Source organism: Lipophrys pholis (genome assembly GCF_963383615.2).
Source record: "Lipophrys pholis genome assembly, chromosome: 15".
NCBI lineage: Eukaryota > Metazoa > Chordata > Actinopteri > Blenniiformes > Blenniidae > Lipophrys > Lipophrys pholis.
Genome location: NC_137642.1, coordinates 16,416,781 through 16,435,973, shown reverse-complemented (window position 1 = coordinate 16,435,973; position 19,193 = coordinate 16,416,781). Strand labels below are relative to the sequence as shown.

At 42.4% G+C, this 19,193-nt stretch overlaps 1 protein-coding gene across 6 annotated transcripts; it reads left to right on the top strand.

Moving 5' to 3' along the window:
* The first annotated feature begins 5,007 nt into the window (after positions 1-5,007).
* Positions 5,008-17,117, top strand: rrbp1a (ribosome binding protein 1a). 6 transcript variants are annotated; one of them, XM_080481328.1, is made up of 27 exons: positions 5,008-5,198; positions 7,012-7,948; positions 8,974-9,137; positions 9,262-9,384; positions 10,004-10,156; positions 10,298-10,416; positions 10,620-10,773; positions 11,696-11,834; positions 11,993-12,174; positions 12,256-12,290; positions 12,370-12,445; positions 12,562-12,599; positions 12,702-12,783; positions 12,926-12,966; positions 13,082-13,157; positions 13,246-13,335; positions 13,447-13,533; positions 13,618-13,707; positions 13,805-13,897; positions 13,977-14,027; positions 14,109-14,189; positions 14,412-14,495; positions 14,720-14,797; positions 15,429-15,512; positions 15,599-15,697; positions 16,407-16,550; positions 16,637-17,117. In XM_080481328.1, the coding sequence occupies exons 2-27, from the start codon at positions 7,030-7,032 to the stop codon at positions 16,673-16,675; spliced, it is 3,321 nt and encodes a 1,106-aa protein (XP_080337454.1). In that variant the 5' UTR covers positions 5,008-5,198; positions 7,012-7,029; the 3' UTR covers positions 16,676-17,117. The 6 variants fall into 6 exon arrangements, with proteins under 6 accessions (XP_080337454.1, XP_080337457.1, XP_080337456.1 ...); XM_080481330.1 differs by having other exon boundaries at positions 5,018-5,198; positions 12,929-12,966; XM_080481329.1 differs by having other exon boundaries at positions 5,039-5,198; positions 8,977-9,137.
* The last annotated feature ends 2,076 nt before the right edge of the window (positions 17,118-19,193 follow it).

The window sequence follows — 19,193 nt, the reverse complement described above, 5'->3', positions numbered from 1 at the left end:
TACCAAGTATGTACAGCATGTCAAAACAGCAATGTAACCATGGCTAATTTATAGATTTAAAAAAAAAAAAAAAATGTATGAGTCTTTTCAATTGATGGGAACCTTCCCCAACGACATCTTCACCAGCCCTTCAGACATCCCACAGAAACTGAGGTCAAAGGTCATGCGTGGAGGACACGTGGAGCATCAAAGTCGTAACGGTCATACGCAGGGACTGAATTTACCGCACCTGTCCGCCTTGGATGTGTCAATATTGACAACCCCTGTCATCTCTGTCACAGTGACCTGTTGGCTTCGTTCTCCTCAACGATTGGACGAAACTTCAGGCAGAAGGCAAAGTGAGTTTTGCAAATTACCTGTACAAACAGATGAGTTTGCCAGCTGGGCTCAGAGCAAATAGTGTTTAGGAGCACAGCACTGAAGTGCTATCAAAGAGCAAGGACCCATTTGGGAACATGTTGAATAAGTAATAAGATTTACACTCTTCAGGGTAACATCTAAGTAGAAACATATTTTCACAGATTTCGTATATGACCGGTCCAAGTATATCAGCATGAAACACGGAAGCATTGGTCCTAAATTAGCCTTATCGTGTTTCCATTGTGTCGCAGTAGTTTTTTTTTCTTCTTTCTAATCTCACAAACTAAACAACTGAGGCAGGAAAGTGACATTTGAAATTTGTTCTGCGCAAACTGATGAAGACAAGCATGCACTTCAAATACTTATTCTATTCATTCGTAGAATGTCTTTATCTTCCATGAGCACCTTTTGACCATATCAAGGCTCTTACTGAAAACCAGAGAGACTGATTCACTCAACTTCTGGACATAATTGCTGTGTCCTGCCACTGAATGTGTTCCCACTCTTGTAGGGTTCATTATTCGGGGAGCTGCAACATCATCTTGGGCTGCAGTATTGAAACCTAAATCCAAACTGTGTGCTCTGAAGAGACTCAAAGAATCAGGCACACCTGCAGGGCTTGCTGAAAAAACAGAATAATCTTTGCTTCCTTTGTGAAACAGATGCTTGTTCCTTCACAGTTTCTAAACTCCATGACTCCAAGCAGAGATTTTCAAAGTGTGGGAGGATGTGTGTTTTAACCAAATAATTATTCAACACACCTCCCACTCCTTTTTTTTTTTTTTTTCTTTCGATGAAGCTCTCTGGTACCTCCCAGGGGAGGCCCACCCCACTCTCAACTGGACCAATCTACAGTGATCGTAAAAACAGCTACCAACAATGAGGCTGTGAGTTCCCACTGTACCCACAATGACATTGCCACTCATCTTTACCACAGCACAGGAACATCATTAATGCAAGCCTGTCATTAGCACAAAGTTGCACGCTGTGACCAAACCTTTACTGGGCGAGTGTGCCCCAACCTGATCGGTCAGTCATTACAGCAACTTTAAGACAAAGCTTTCCCAAAGTTCCAATTGGTCCATATAACTTTTGTTCAAAACACATATTTTTTAATTACAAAAAAAAAAAAAAAAAGTCTTATAACATGAATAAGAAAAAGCTATCATTATAATGACCCTACTTGAGAAATAATGGAGAAATTTTGGTGGAAAGAATTTGCCTATGCAAAGCAACAGCAAAAGAGTTGACCCCACTTTATGTACATAAGCTCAAGAAGACTTGGTGTAGGTTGTTTTTTTTGTAGGGCGTCTCACTGTAAAAATTGCTAAATAGATTGTAACCAGCTTTCACTGATAAGAAATGCTTTGATTTGAAACACAAGATAAATACTGATTAATCTGAATGTGTACATTGCAGTCCACTTGAACATTGTGAGAAAACATACATTGCACACTTAAAACTGAATTAAACACTTTAAAGTGTTTTAATGTTTTAAGACGTTCATATGTAAACAGAAAACAAATCAATGTTGAAGCAGCTGGGTACTTTTTCCAAAGATACATGTGTATGTCATCGCATGCGCATGCGAGACTCCTCACCACACAGTTCACTGAAGGCCGACAAGGACAACCTGAGAGCGGACTTGAACGAGTCCCGTCACTTAAGGTTTGTGAAGAGGATTCCTGTGGACGCTAGTTTCCTCTTCCAGTGAGTAACCTGGGGTGTGGAAAGAGAAGTGTCTCGTTATTGGTGCGCCGGAGCAACACTCCGGCGAGAGCAATTCCACTGTTACTAATCTATGACGGTGCATCACGTTAATGCAGTACGTCATCTTAGACGTGAAAATGCCCGGTGTGGTTTTAAAGATTCTTGTAAAAAGGATAGCCTATATTTAAAAGTGACCTGTGATCGTTATTATACACTTCTAACTGCTTCACACGTTCAGCCTTCCAGGTGCGGCGACTGCCGATCAACTGCCGCGGTTGAAAGGTTTTCTGGGTTGTAAAACCCTGATGTTGTCTTGTGTCATGTGGAGGCCTCACAGAAGAATAGGGGTGAAAGTAAATAATTACTGTACAAACAATCACATTACTGTGACTAAGTAGAATACTTGGGTACTTTTTAATTTTGGGAACATTTAATCGAAACGGCCAGTGTGATTTTATTTATATTTGACTTGAATTCACACCATGTAAAGTACTTTTATATTCAAAAGTCACAACTTATTCCCACAGTTTGAAATAATATTAAAACATTTGAACCTGCATTTTTGTAGCCAGAATGTTTATTCGGGTTGTTGTTGCTTTATATTCATGTGTCATTGTGTGATTGTTATATACTTTATTATTTCTTGAGAATGCGATTTTAGGATAGATGTAATTTCATAACCAAATGCCTGCCATTGACAAAGCAAAAAAGCATCCAACTGGTAAAAATAACTCTTAGTTGTAGTAGCTTTTATGAAAAGTGAGTATAATTAAAGGAATTTTGCATTTTTAGTGCTAAATGCTAATGCTAAACAGTATAGTTTAATACTTTATATTACTTTATGACTTATTTCTGCAACTTATCAGAGTTCAAGTATACATTTCAAACTTACTGTTGTGCTTGTGCGTGCGAGTGAAGTTGATTGGTGACTCTTAATTGTCCATGGGTGTGAGTGTGTGCCACTCAGGCTGTACAGGTGTATCAAAGCAAACAGTCTGACTCAGAAACAGTTTCTGTGCAGTATCCTTTGTTATATTGCACTTTTTTCTGTTATATTGGACTATTTTTGTTTGTTTGTCCATTTGCACCGTGAAGAACTGCTCTCAAATATCATTTTGCATTGTACCGTGATAATAAACGCTTTCTAATTTCTTTCTCATTTCTGTTTTCCCTTGTGAAGCACTGGTGACCTGTCCAGGGTGTACCCTGTTTGATGGAGTCAGCCCCAGCACCAAAAGGCCGGACAAAGCAGTACAGAAGACAGATGGAAGGATGTTCTGCTTGTATCAACTGATCAGTGGGAGCTGGCACACTTTTGTCATGCACAATGTATAAAGACTAAAAGCGATTTGTGTTCCTATATTTCCATTTCGATCAACAAATTACCTGTGGTTAAGTGACGGTAACTTTCAGTGCTATTATGTATTTTCTATAAATGCTGTTCATTTATCTCACAAAATCTTGCTGAGCATTAGAAATTTGCAGACTTGATGTTTTGTGAAGTTGCTCACAATGTGGGTAACATGGTGGTGCAGTGGTTTACACTCTTGTTAGATGGTCACGGGTTCAAATACCAGTCAGCTTTTCTGTGTGGAGTTTGCATTTATCATTCGAGTAGGGACAAATAGGAGGCATAATAAAGCATGTAGAGTAATCCCTGAGGAACCCATCTGAATTCATACCACTGATAATAGAGAAATGTTGTTTTATTCATTCAAAGAAGCAATACTTTGAATGTATAAAAATTTGAATTTGTCTTTGGGTAAACTTCAAGTAACATTCAGGTATCCTGGAGAATGTACAAATGTCACCTATTCTGGAAATCCCAATATGATTAGAAAGTGGTTTCCCCAATGTGTTTCAGTTGTCAATAGTTGACATGCAAACTCCTTGCAGAAAGGCCCAGCTGGTTTTTGAACCCAGACCATCCTAATTATTTTCACAACTCAAAAAAAAAAAATAAAGTTCAGAGATTATCTCTATATGCAGTTTGTTGTTTGCCATTGTGAAGATCTGAAATATATAATCTACGACATGACTCATTTTAGTTTCATGGTAGTTGACTGGGTGATTTATTCGGATGGGAATTATGCAACATAATGTGGTGTTTGAGCTGTATTGAATACGTTTTAAGAGTAAGCGTATAAGTTACTTGATATATGTTTTGTTTAGCTCTGATGGTGAAACGATGCCATGCAGATATTGCTCCTAAATTTGGTCTATAAATGGCAGCGCCTGAATAATGGGCATCAGATTCTTGGTCATGGCTTTCACTTTATTCAACTGACCCTACAAACACTTTAGAGAGACAAAAAAGGGGAGATTTCTCTGCCCTGACTTACATTGTGGGTACCAAACTGTCAGACCAGAACAATTGGGTTGAGGCACATTTTCTGGGATGCAAAGGTTACTATTAAGGGGTATTAGGAAGAGTCACCGGTGAAGGTTTGTTTAATGGTGAAAATGTGTGTGTGTGTTTGCATGTGTGTGTGTGTGTGAATGTCAGGAAATAAGATTCATTTGGGTTTCAAGAGAACGTCTAAGTTACCAAATTGTACGATTATTTATTTTATTAGTATATAATAACAACCCCCCCCAAATCTCCCACCTCACCCCTTAAAAGTCTCGAGTTCAATCAAGCGACAGTACTTATTTTCTACATAACTCCATAAAGTGCTCTCTTTAAGGTAGACCATCCCAGAATAATCCCACGACCTCCTTTTTTTAGTACGTGTACAGCCCGTTTGAACAAGCGGCTTTTGTTTGGTCCTAAATGGTCTCACTGTGTGTGTGTGTGTGTGTGTGTGGAGCTTTTTTCACCCAGCCCGTGTGGGGAAAAAACTACAACTCCCAGCAGCTTCACTTCCGGTCTGGCCCGGCGCCAGCCAATCAGAAGAGCCATGGATTTATGGTCGCTATGTGGGGCACGGGGCCAGCACGGCTAGCCAGCTCGAAGTGCCACGACTTCACAGCGGACCACGGCTTCTCCAGCGGAGTGAGGGGGAGAGGAAAGAAGAAACTTCACCAGATAGCTGGACACAGAAGTCACTTCATCTGCACCTCAAAGCTCTTTTTTTTTTCTCCCACCCTCTTTTGAAGCAAGCAGACGTCGCTTTTACAGCAGCAGGGTAAGTAAAGGGATTCTTCGAAAAAAACATTTTATTCATTGAGCGACCGTTAGCTAGCTTGGAAAGCCATCTCCTGCTAACCTCTGAGGGGTCTGCTGCCACCAAAAGACAGCCGATTAAAGTTATCAACATTTATTTGAGACGGTTTTTCTCGCTGCCTGTTTGGTTTGGAGTCCAATTTAAGCCCCGGGGATCAGTTTTGTGCGCACTTTTAGTGCCGAATGTTAGCTGAGTTCATTGATTCAGCAGCTAGCAATGCTATCTGGAAAATAATGATGAGAGCACATAAAGTATGTGAAGAATGGTCTTTTATTGCGTTGGTGTAATCCTTTAAATATCGGCTGTATGGGAGATGCGCTACAATCCACAAACCTTTAGACCCTTTTCCACTTGTGCTCCAAGTCCAATTTTAGGATTCAGCTGAATGTTACACTAAGTTTTACATTTGCAAATAGTTACCTTTTAATTGGCGTTTACCGTTAAAGGACATTCTCTACAGATGTTTCGAATTCTGATATAAAAAAAAATTTAAAAAAAGAAGTCTTCGAATGAAAAAAAGTTTTTGTTTTTTTTTTCACGACAAAAGGAGTTGAGATCTTGTTTTAGGAAGTGAGTTGGACTTTTCAATTGCATCTTTTATGGTTGATCTAAAAGCTATGACCGAAGGTCTGGGGCATTGCGATGTCGTGTCGTTGCATTCTGAGAAATGTGGTCTTCCAGCTCGGAGGAGGGCCGAGATGTAAGCCTGTAACTTCTCCTCAAGTCTTCATCTCTACTTGAGTCTGAGTGCAGATGCATTCATGTGTGACTTCACAGAGCAGGAGGCTGGACAATCTCTTCCCGTGCACTGTTAGCTTTCAGACATTGCAATGAGCAGGGACTCTGGACTCTGATCGGATTGTGCTCAGCGGTTCAGTTCTACCTCTACGATTTCACACAGTCGCTCCGTTTTAAGGCCATACGTTTACACACTCTCCCCTCTCTAAGTAGTTTACAGATGTGAACGTTCCTGTCTATAATGTAAACATTGAGTGGTAGTGGTGCTAGAGGGGGAGGAAGAAAAAAAAATCTACTAAGGTATTTTAGTGTCCCAAAGCTATCACAGACTGTCAGCCAACTTTCCGGCCCTGCAGGCTAAGCGTTTCACTTTGTGGCAGGACTCTTGAGAGCAGAAAGTAAAGTTTCTACAGAGCAGAAAGGTAGCAGAAGCTCGCTTATACGAAGGCATTTACTTTGTGGATTTTATTTAACTTTGCCTGTGCCATTTATAGACTGTCACTAACTCTTATCGATTTTTATTGATTAAAAATACTTTTTCATCAAGAACTGTTGTAACTTGAGCCTCTCTTATGACATATTTTTATTGTAGTGCTATAACACGTACATGTTTGTGTGTGTGTGTGTGTGTGTTTGTGTGTATAAATTGAGAGAAAAAATAACTGCATTCAAACAAATGGTCTTTTGAGTGTGAGTACTGTATTGTACACGTATGTAGGGTTCAATGCACATGTCTGCACGCTGTAAGGAGCCTGGAGCTGCAGATATTTGCTTCAGTTTGCTGATAAGATTGGCTGGTTTGCATTATGTAGACGGCCTCGAGATGGAGGAATTGGGTACAACAGTGACACCTTGTGGCTATTTCTGGTTAAAGCATGTAATTTTTTTCTTTGCTTACAACTTTGGTCACAATAGTTTTAAGGTTTAAGATATCGAAGCAATATAAATTGCTTTAATTTATTTTCAGTTGATAGTGCACATCTTTAAAAAAAAACTTAGCTATTACGCTCCTAACAAACTCCCCCTCTTTTCTTAGGCATACCAAAACTGAACAATGGATATCTACGACCCCCAGACCCTCGGGATCATGGTGTTTGGTGGATTCATGGTGATCTCTGCTTTAGGGATTGCTCTTGTCTCCACCTTTTCCATGAAGGAGACTTCCTACGAGGAAGCCCTGGCCAAACAACGCAGGGAGTTGGGTAAGATGCAGTCTGTTCGTTCTGACAAAAAGAAAAAGGACAAAGTAGCTGAGAAGAAGAGCCGTGGAAAGAAGAAAGATGAAAAGCCCAATGGAAAGATCCCAGAGCAGGAGAAGGCTGAAGAGGCTGACGCTGAAGCTGACACGGCCATTGAGCCTTCTGCTGCCACAGATGTAGCAGCTGCTGTTACTTCGGCCCCTGAGCCTGTACCTGATTCTGAGCCAAGTGCAGCCCCGGCAGCAGTAGAGACACAGCCCAAAGCTGCTGCTGAACCGAGCCCTGCTGCTGAACCCTCTCCTGCACCCTCTCCCAAAGAGAAAAAGAAGAAGAAGGTGGCAAAAGTTGAGCCAGCATCAACCCAGTCTGCTCCAGCCACGTCTGCTCCCGCACCAGTCAAGTCCTCTGCAGCCCCCGTGGTGACCCAGGCTGCTGTGTCGGCCCCAACTAAAGCCCCTGCTTCAACTTCTGCACCCAACCAAGGAAAGGCAACTCCGCCATCAACCAAATCTGCTCCCGCTGTAGCCAAATCTGCCCCTGCATCAGCTAAAGCGGCCCCTGCCACATCCAAATCTGCCCCTGCACCAGCAAAGTCAGCTGCAGCTCCAGCTAAATCCGCAGCGACTTCATCCAAGGCTGCTCCGGTGCTAGAGGCTGTGACCAAAGAAGTCCCAGTGATGGCTGTGCCCCCAGTGGGCTCTCAGCAGGCCCCCGCTTTTACGACCAAAGCACAGGAGCCCAAGAAGAAGGCTTCCAAGAAAAAATCGGAGCCTGGTGAGCAGAAGTATTTTACATCTACTTGCTATGTTGTGGTGTTCACTGTATACTTTTTATTTTAGAAATGTGGTCAGTATTTTGAAATGTACAGTTTATTGCAGCATGGCAACACCATATTAATGCTTCTCGTAGAGCTGTACTTCACACCTTAATGATACTATAGCTGATGGTTACAAATATGACCACACTGTGTGATTACACCACACTTTACACGTCTGTAGTTATTTAGTAACTTTTGATTTGTATTTATGTGAATATTCAACATGTTGAGTAATGTGAGCCTTTTTTTATTCTGATTTAAACAACAGACAACTGAATTATAAGAAAGGCCATTTAAGTAGTTTGGACTTTGTGGTGTTCTCTTTATGAAGGGCATTCATCCAGTTTGCAATGACCTTTCTCTTCATGCGCTGATCTCATTCATGTTAATTGTTGATAACACCACCATTGTTAACACTATCATCCTCTCTTGATCTCATGGAAACTGTTGTCTGGACAGGAACCAAATTAGCCAAAACACTGGTGATTGTCCCCCGGGTTTCAATGTGTTGTGCGCGCACGCACTTGCATTAATAATCCAAGGCAGGAATAACCTGTCAGAAATGATGAATTTCTGCCTGTGTACTTGTGGGATATAGTGGCAGCGGTGGGCAATGTCTGGCACTCTGCTCTGGAGGGCATAGAGCACGCCAGCTTGTCCAAACACCATTGCCCTGCTTTGTTAGCTGACAAAGCCTCTCAGTGCCTCTGACAATGAGCAGGGAGAGGAGGGGATCTTGGCTTTCTATCTTGCCCGAGGCTTGTCTCCGCCTGGTGCCACAATGCCCCATAATTTTGCCATCTGAAACTGCCCGGGGACCCAGACCCAAAGGACATGTCACAACCTTGTCCTTTTTGTAAGGCAGCGTGAGAATTTAGTCATCTCTTTGTCATCTTAAAAACTGCCCGACAGTCATGTTTTGTCCTTAACGTCAATTAGAATGTGAAATATTTGTCTGACTCTGCTCTGTTTTGTGCCTCAGCAGCAGCAGCAGCGGTGGTGGACTCTCCTGATGCGCCGCTGTACTTGCCCTATAAGGCCCTCGTGTCCACCATCAGCAGCATGGTGTTCAGTGAGAGAGAAGCTCACAGGATCATTGAAATTCTCTCCGAGAAAGTGGGGATCATCCAGGACACCTGGCACACGGTACAGGACACTGAAGTCTGCAGTGAAGAGATAGACATGTCCCAGCATCTATAATTCACTCAAGGTACTCGTGACTTGGAAGAAAGATTAATTCGTCTTTCATTGTCTTTGTTTATGTGTTCAGGCCACTCAGAAAGGAGACCCCGTGGCCATGTTGAAGAAGCAGTTGGAGGAGAGAGAGAAACAGCTGGCAGCAGAACAAGAAGATGCTTCTGCAGTGAAGAACCGCCTGAGAGAACTCACCAAGGTTGGCCACACAAGCAGGAGTTTGCATGATTAACAGACATGTTGGCAACACTTATGATCCAGTACTCATTGCAGGGATCAGAATAGTTTCTAGTCTGACATCTTTTGTTTAGTAGTCAGTCAGAATATTTAATTTGGCCTTGAAAATAGCTATTTTGTTATGTAAATTAAATTAAATAAATCTCCACTGATTATGGATTTATGCTGACTTTGAAGTGCAGTGTCCCTAACTTGTCCTGAAGGTGGCACTAGTGTTAAGCCAACAAGGTGATCAGGCTTTAGGCTTCATGGAATCACTAGTTTCAGGAAGATTTTTATTTTTTTTTTTTTTTGAGGCAGTAGCAGCCTGTAGGTGGCAGCACATAGATGTCAAGAGCCATCTTGAGTGCAGAATCATTCTGTTGAGCAGATGTCTTTGTATTATACTATTTGTGATGTCCCTTTAAATAAGATGTGACGCTCATAACCACCATTCATGACATGCTACAATTTCTTTACATGAAAGTCTTTATCCAGCTTCATGACGTTGCTGTGAAAGTATTTCACCCTGAAGTCCCTCCTGGCTAAGAGAAAGATTGTAATGATTTTGAACCTTCTCTCATGTGTTGTGTGCTTCTCAGGAGCTGTCTGCTGAAAAGTCCAAGGTGGCCAGTGTGGAGACGAGACTGAGCTCCCAGCTCAGTAAGCGGGAACAAGAGATGATCGCTCTGCAAGCTCGCATGCAGGCCAGCTACCAGGACCATGTCGCCCAAACCCAGAGGCTCAATGCAAAGGTGAGTTTCACAAATACTATAGATTTGTTATCATTTTTGTTTCTCATTACTTTCTGATTAAGTGGCAGTGCTTCATCTTTAAAAAATTGTGCATTAACTTAAGACGAGGTCATTAATAACGATACGTTAAAATCAAACCAGATCCTGAGCCTGCAGGATCAGCTGGACAAGGGTCCCAATGCCCAACTGGCTCGCCTGCAGCAGGAGAACTCCATCCTCCGAGACGCCCTCAACCAAGCTACGAGTCAAGCTGAGAGCAAGTGAGTGTTTCCCAGGCTCTATCTGAGCCACATTGTCGCTTGAAGGAATGTTTTTCACTTTCATGCATTGATGATCATTTAAGTGTACAAATTCAAAGATACGAGTCACCTTTTAGGTGTGGTGCTACATACGTTTGAGAAGCATGTATCTTTAATTTTGTTCTCGCCTTTCTTTGCCCCTCCCTCTTCTCGACTCCTCTCAGACAAAATGCAGAGTTGGCCAAGCTGCGACAGGAATGTACAAAGTTAACCAAGGAACTTGGAGAGAAGACAGACAGTCTCGTTGCTGATGAGCACATCAGAAAAGGATTGGAGGCCAAGGTCTCCGCCACCGAGAAGCAGCTCTCGATGCTACAGGTTTGTGTGGCCTTTGTAAGGACTGCATCACCTTTCTTCAAAACTGCAACAGATGGAACCAAGTTTCTTCTCATATACTCTATTTTTTTTAACAAGGGGACAAAAAGGCCTGCTCCTAGCTGAAGAGACTTGAAAATGCTAGCTTGGGCCTTTCCCACTCAACCCCAAACCCTCTACCCAACCCAACTTTGCATGTGATGCAAAGTTTTATTGCCTGTAATCACAGGTCCCAAGGCTCGACAGGAATGCAGTCGTACAATAATGGGGCTGCAGGGAAAAGCAGCAGCTCCTCAGCACCAGCTGGAATGTTTGCATGTTCAAACATCTTTCCTCCCCAGCCAGCTGTATTTAGCTGTAAACAGCACAGGAGCAGTCTGACTTGTGAAGAGGAAGTCCATTACCCTAAAACAGTCATTCTATCAACCCACACAGTGTCACACAGAAGGAATGCTGCTTAACTGAACTATAATGGGTGACATGGTGCAAGTGAGTCAGCCTCTGACTGTAAAATGTTCCTCTTTGTTTAATCATTTATTTACATCCCTTCCAGCAATCGAAGAGCACTAACTTGATATGGAGTATACATGCTCAAATTCCAGTGATCAAAATAGGTTCATCATTCAGTTTTCTTCCATTTCTGAAAGATGTGTATCATTAATCTTTCGCAGGACAGATAGGAGTATCATTTCAGTGTTCAGTTTCAGAAACACTTCAAAGACTTGCTGGACATGCTGATAATGTGTCCATCTTATTTGCTTATTATTCTCGCGCGAGCGATTGTTTGCTTTTTGGGGGAAATGATTTAAAATTAGAAGTGGGAAAGTTCGCTGGACAAATCAAGGTCTACAAGAAGTAGTGTCGTGAGTAGTTTCTGCCCCCTGCTGGTTATCATATTTATTAGTTCTGGTCATTCCTTTGCCAGGCCAGCCATGCAGAGAGTGAACAGGCGCTGCAGAAGAGACTGGAGGAGGTGTGTGAAGAGCTCAGAACGTCACAAAGTAAAAACGGCACTCTGCAGGCCACTTTGGACAAGTCTCAACAGGACAGCAGCACCATCTCAGGTCAGAGGATGGAGCCACCAGTATGGAACTGTTGTCAGATGATAAAATGTTTCTCTCCATGATGTTAGAAAACAATAAATGATAGGTGAAGTAAATCTATTTTCCCATTGCCAGCCGTTTAGGTACAAAGTTTTGAATGGCTTGTTTTGTGTGTGCAGATTTCCAAGTACACATTGGAAAACTGGAGGCTGACGTTGGGGAGCACTCCGCTAAAGTGGAGACCCTCACTGCCCAACTGGAGGAGACGCAGGCGGAGAAAAGCCAGCTCGTGCAGCAGGTGGCCACCATCAATGCACTGTTGGAGGCCAGTCAGGACAAAAAAGAAGAGGTCAACAATGAGGTAAGTTTTGTTATTCTTTTCCGAGACTGAAAGATGACCGTTTATAGTCTCATCTAATGATTGTCATCCCTGATTTGCCAGGAAAATGCTGCTGAAACAGAACAACTAAAGCTCAGGTAAGTGGTGATTGTTCTTATCGCCTGCTTCAACATCCGATAAAGAATCCTTTCAGTTACTGATTGATGTGCTGTGCAGCCTTCAGGAGAGAGAAAGCCAGCTGAACTCGCTTCAGGAGGAACTGAGGGAACTCCAGACAAAGAAGGAAGAGGCTGTAAGTATTGGATGCATTTGTTGTTCTACCAAATATTAACAGGATAAAGTTGTGTGTTTTCATATTTTAAAGATGCGCAACTGCCAATAACAAAAAAAACTGTGCCGTTCTGACAGGAGAACACTATTGCTGAGCTCAAGCAAAGAAGTGAGAGGTGAGATGCTTTTTACTATCATGTTACACTTAGAAACGTGCTGCAGCTTTTGTTGTCTTACAGATCATTTAAAATATTGATGACATTGCTCTTCTTCTTAAGTGAGGATGCCGGCCTCGTCTCGTCACTTCAGGATGAACTTAAAAACCTCAAAGAAGAGATGGTGCAACTTAAAAGCACACCAGTAAGTTTCTTTGTTTGATTGATATGATTATATTTTGAGTTTCCCTGCCGAACAAACACTTATTATTTTTTTTGCAAATTTCTCCACATGCGAGATAAATAAAGGGATATCTTATCTTATTTGATTGTCGTTTCTGTTTCAGCAGCCTGATAGTTCTGCAGAGCTCGAATTGCTACAAAGCAGGTAACAAACTACTTGCCTCCATAATGTACAAATTCTTGTTTGCTCACAAACAAACTTGCAGATCTCTGATATCCGTCATTAAATATCTTTTTTGTCCATTGTTGTTGTTTCTCAGTCTGGCTGAGAAGGATACACTGGTTGCTTCACTGCAAGAGGAACTGAAGGAAGCAAAAGAAAAGACAGCCAGTGATGTAAGCATTTGTGTACATGCGTTCAGTTTTTAGATTAAAAACCTTGCTGTAATCACCTTCCTGATGGTTTCATTCGCCTCTTCATCAGAATTCCACGGCAGAGTTGGCAGCTTTTACAACTGAAACCAAAGAAACTCTACAGAAACTCTTCCCACAGATCCCTGTCGAGGAAGAGCAGGTAGGACAGGGCAGGATGTCACAGTCACAGAATGATCCGCAGTTGTTTTTGTGTTTTTCTTTTCTTTAAAATAACATGGACCATCTCTCTGTGCTTTTCCTCCTCGCTCAGTCTAACTGGTTACCAGTATTTACACAGAGAGCTCAAGAGGCTCTCAGCCAATTGAGCCAAGCATCTCAGTCAAGCACAGCAATGCCAGTAAGCCCCAAATGTCCTACTATGATCGCAAACTGGGTCGAATGAGCTCCGGAGGAGACACTGAATGTGTTCGGTCTGTTTCAGGAACTGCTTGAGAAACTGAAGGAGGCAGAGGAGAGTCACGGTTCTCTGCAGGCTGAATGTGAACAGTACAGGACAGTCCTGGCGGAAACTGTGAGTGACCCAAATCCTAAGTTTTAAAAATGGGTCAGAGATGGACTTGAGCCAATTTTACCCAGTACTCACTCCTATATGTCTGCGTCCTCTTCAGGAAGGAATGCTGAAACATCTACAGAAGAGTGTGGAGGAGGAAGAACTGGTGTGGAAGTCTAAGATGGCAAGCACAGAGGAACACCTGAAGGAGGTGTGCTGCAATATACTATAGAAAGTTTTAACTTGGCAGGTTCAAAGTCTTAACGACATTGTCTTTGTCACATTTTCAGGCTTTAGAAAAAGTCAGCACACTCGAGGCCGAAAACCAAAGCGTAGGCCAGGTGGGCGTTTTGGGTCTTTCTCTGTAAAGTTGCTGTCTCATTTCGGTCTGTGGGCTCATTTGAATCTGGGTTTCTCTGCAGCTGAAGGAGCAGATGATGCTTTTGGAAGCTCAGCTTGAGAAGCAGACAGACAACCAGGTGACCTCGGAGGAGCAGGAGCAGGTATGCAAGTCGCCTCCTTGTTTAACTAATTACATTTTGAAATATAAAAATTATATTGGGGGTGTACAGACATAAAAGACTTTCTGTATTGGATCAATGGCCCCATGTGTTTTCTGTTAAAACTCGAAAGGCATTTCTAATATGTATAGACATATATGTCTTATGATGCACTGAAACCAGCAGCTTCTCCAACATCTGTTTCTTTTCATGCTCTGTGTTCAGCTGAAGCAGCAGCTGTCGGAGCGTCAGAGCCAGCTGGAGTTGGCCCAGAAGGAGGCCCAGGCACACAAGGAGGAGCTTGAGCAGGTGACTTGTCTGGCATAACCAGGCTTTTCCATATATACAGCAATGCGTAGCGATACACTGAATCACTGAAGTGAGCGATAACAATATTAGTAATGTCGCATGTCAAGAATCTGCGAAGGCCCTCCCTCACAACTGGTTAGGCAAGGTGCGACCGATCCTTTGACGAGGGGCTTTGCGGATGGCTGTTGCACCATCAATGCTTAGCAACGACTTCCTGTTTTCAGGTCAGAGAGCAGCTGGGCGAGATCACGGTGCGGGCCCAGCAAGAGCAGAATGGCCCAGCTGAGGCTCATCCCTGTCAGGTCAGGGTGCAGAAGTCACAGGGCACCCTTCACTTTACCTGTTGGGAGAGTACTGGACAGTTTGCGTCAATCTTTCACTCACTTTCCAATTGAGCTTGTTATTAAATGGAAAATGTATTCTTAAGGAGTCTGGCTTTATCTACGTATGTAGCATTTCCAGCTGCATGCAGCTCATAAATTACCGACGTAGCCAGAAAACACAAGCACCCCTATGAAGTAGTGCAGTAATCGCAGTTTGTCCAGCACTCCTCCAAACAGCGTGATTGTGTACGCTAACCACTGATTTTCACTGACCAAGTCGCCCTAACGCTTAACCACTGCTGTTTCTCACTTTTGTCAGCATACCCGCCTCCCTTTTTTTTTTTCTCTTCTTTTTTTTTTTTTTTTACCCCCACCAGATGTTTGTCCTATTAACAACTTAAAAATGTTCTTTTTGACTTGAGAATTCCACCTGAAAGTGTGTGAGGAATCTAACCTGTTGCACAGGTGGAGCAGTTTTTTTGTGTTTGTGTGTATATGTAGTATGTGTGTCGTTGAATGTGCTGCTTAAATACTTAACTGTTTGCACACCCGCCTCACATGCAGGTTGTTGGGCTTTGTGTATTTATAGTGTGTATTTGTCCTGTGTCAGGCCCAGAACGACTTGAGTCAGACGACGGAGAAGCTGCAGGAGGAGGCGGCTTCGAGACAACAGCTCTCAGAAGAGTTTGAGCAGGTAGCAGCCTTTTCGTTTGTGTTCCTGTCACAACATGTGGTGACTGACCACGTCTTGGTTGGTAACGTTGTCCCCTCAATGTCCAGGCCCAGAAGACCGTCGCAGAACTTCAGGCTCAGCTGGATCTTTTAAAAGTTTCTGCGGAGTCGGCACAATCTGAAACTGAAGATGTAGCTCAGCTCAAGGTGTGCACACAGTATTTATTTATTAATTTCTATTGATGTCATGACAGAGAATCCAAAGTAAGGTTTCCCCTTGGGTTGCAGGATATGAATTTATCCCTATGAACTTCCCCAATATTCAATTAGGTTTCCAGTCACTCTGCATTCATGCTCTGTGTGTCAACATCACGCAGATGAAATGGGAACTGCAGCAGTTGCATCTGGATAAATTTGACATCCAGTCAGAGTGAAAAGTGTGCTTCAAAGTGCAAACCACAAATGTATCACTGTGGCAATATTATCGCATGTTTAACTACTGTCTGCAGCCTTCATTTCCTCAGTCGACTGAACTTTAATAATTGGATCATTTACTTTTTATTTAATAGCTCCTTTGACAGAGAAAAAGTAAATGTTTCACGGGATTAAATCGAAATATAAAATTCAAACATGGCAGCATGAAATTGTCAGTTGAACTGGATCCCAACATTAATACAAAGCTCGTCTCAGGAGGCCAGGGCAGGAGAAACGTGACCGTATTTATTAAATGTTTTAACAGCCTGGCAGCAGTATTTCACGACATAGATCGACCGATTTCAATTTGGAGGCGTCAACGCCTGAGAATGAAATACCTTTTGATCATAATTACAAGTGATTGAAATAAGACCCGAGTCTCGAACGGCATGCTTAACGAAAAGTTGGTTTTCTCTAAGCTGTGCTCTTCCTGGTCGAACAGGAGCGCCTGGAGAAGGAGAAGAAGCTCTCCAAAGACCTGGGCCAGGCCGCCACCAAGCTCCAGCAGCTCCTCAAGGCCACTCAGGAGCAGCTGACTAAAGAGCGAGACACCGTGAGAACACTACAGGAGCACCTGGAGGGAAAGGTGAGGCTGCAGAATGTAAGCGCGGCTCAGCGCAGACGGACTCGGAGTGATCGCACAATTTGACAAGTCCCGTTTCTCTCTTCAAGGGCGAATACGTGGAGCTGAAGGAGGGAACGTCCGTCTGAGAGGAGGCTCGCTGCGGACACTACAAAACAAAAACAACTGCCAAATATGCCTTATGATAGTTGTGCATTCCAAATCATTATTTTTCTTTTCTTGTACTGTAGTTGATTGCATTTGTCACAACGGTAGGAATCAAGTATTTCACGGTCAGATTAGAGGAGACGATCTTGCTGCAATCTTTATTGAAACCCACATTCCATCTACAATTCTGGCTGTGTCAGAAGTTATTTATCCCCTGCCTTATATTCCAAACATTTCCCCCATAGTTCAGTGTTAAAAGGGAAACCGAATGTGCGTCAAACGTACATCAACCTGTGCAATTACTTTGTATGTCTTTTCTATGTGGTTGAATGATGAAAGCATTTTATGATTCATCGATGTCCGCCTTTGGCTGGCTGCCAATTACACACTTTGTATGGATGAATAAACTACAGTGTAGCACTACGTAACCATGTCCTTTGTGCTTACATTCCTGTGAGACCCGTGTGACGGTGGACTGGCAGCCGAGTGATGGCGTCATCCTGGATATACCCGGAACAGATTGATCACCGTCAGATTGAACAGACCGGGGATGAATATTGCAGCACGACTCACTTTCAATCTCAGTATTTAAATCACTTGTCCAGGCAAAGCTAATTTAATTAATGGCACCATTCAGACACGAGGCAATTCAGTGCTTCACAAAGGAAAAACTATGTGATTTAGAGGCAAAAAAAAAGTAAAGGCCTCATTAAGACAATTGTAAAATCTGTTTCAGAATGGAACTAAATAGCATTATAGTTGAAATGCAGAGAAATATCTGGGAATCAGGGAAAGCCTTTTTCCCAGTGTTGTTTTTTTCTGTAATTGAAAATAAAACTGAACTGAATTCTCCAGTAACCGTGACACACGAGTTGACATTAAGCTGTACTGCAAAAACAAATATAACTATAAAGTCTCACCATAATTTCTACTTATTGCCCGTGGATCCCGACCATAGGGCTGCACAATATAATGCAAATTTTGGCATAAAGACATTGTGTTTATTGCATCTCATGATCACAAGATCCTCATTTAATATTTTATGTGAAAAACATCACTAAGTTTGGCCTTCAACCAAATTATTGCTGTGTCAAAGAATACGCAGTCCGACTTGCTCACCTCCGATGTAAAAGGCAGCCTGGTTTTGTGTTGCACATTATTTGCACATACAGGGAGTCGAGCTTGCCTTCGTGTGGCCGTGAGCCCCAAGAAATGTGAAACCACAACAATAAAAAGCTTTAGATGCATTAGATGTTAGTCAAGCAGCAGAAAAACCAGAAGGAATATCAAGTCTTGAAAATGGCTCAATATGAAAGATTGACAACTGCTCACAATGTCTTTAATCTCATTTCACCAAACCTTTTGAGACGCTGAGAGCAGGAACATTAACCCAATAGAGCAGGTCTGGGTAGGCAAGGTAGGCAATTGCCTCTGGAAGTGGGGAGCAGACAGTTTGACACCACTGACTTAAGCTGTTCCATTGAGTGCCATGCCTTTGTTTAAACGTAGCCTCACCTGTCATACCTCGCTTCACGCTGGGTGAATAGGTGGAGGTAAACGTGCCTCTTCCCTGGGGCAATAGTGTTTTGTCACTTTCCACCAAAAGAAAATTCTTCTGGAGCCTCAAAACATGTTTAATCATAAAACTCGGCTTAAACTGTTTTATGTAGTTTTCATAAATGCACATTCATGACATGAGCCATCGGGACTTCATGCCATTTCTTTTCTGAACGCTTGCCAGTTTGACCCGTATTTGCTCCCAACCAGAAGTCTTTCTGAAAATGAGCTAGGTATGTAAATTCTCTTTTTGAAATAACATAATAGGATGAAAATTGTTCCACATAGAATTTTGAGAAAGCTTCAGAGAGCCAAGACAGAGAAACTAAAGCCTGCAGCTTGCAGACTCCTGGTCCTGGATCTATTCAGAGGAGTCAGGTGAACAGAGCCTGGTTAAAAACACTAAGGAAATACATTTTCAATTCGGTTGTGTTTATTGTATGCGACTGTTTTCTCTGGTCAAACAAGCTAAACTCTTTAATTGCCTAATTAAATGCAATTCAACATAATTCTGCTAAGAATAACTAATTACACCTTGTGCAAAATTAGTTTATATGTATTGTAACTAGGAATTAATTCAAACACTTCTGTTATCTAAACAGAATCAAATAAAAATCATTTTGAACAACCACAACCTGAAGCGCTTACCGACACTTTACAGCGACGAGGGCGTCAGACTCGTTTTATTTCAGACTAGTTTGATCTTGAGTGGGCCGGACTGCTAAAATTACAGCAAAATAACTCATGTCAGCTGCAAGTCAGTGCAAGAGCATCTAGTTGAATGTCTTTGTGAAGCTGAAAGCGTCGAGCGAACGCAATTTTAAAATCACACCTTATTGCAAAGTCGAAATGCTTACTGCCATAAAATAGATTAACACATTAACACAAGATATCTAATTTTGCACCATTAACAGGAACACGTTCGGTATTCAACTGAAGGTT

What these genes read in the sequence shown, in the direction of transcription:
- rrbp1a (XM_080481328.1), top strand. Translation starts at nt 7,030, where the DNA reads ATGGATATCTACGACCCCCAGACCCTCGGGATCATGGTGTTTGGTGGA. An exon ending in AGCAGCTCTCGATGCTACAG is followed by an intron (nt 10,774 to 11,695) that starts GTTTGTGTGGCC and finishes TTCCTTTGCCAG; the next exon opens with GCCAGCCATGCAGAGAGTGA. An exon ending in TCCCTGTCGAGGAAGAGCAG is followed by an intron (nt 13,336 to 13,446) that starts GTAGGACAGGGC and finishes CTCCTCGCTCAG; the next exon opens with TCTAACTGGTTACCAGTATT.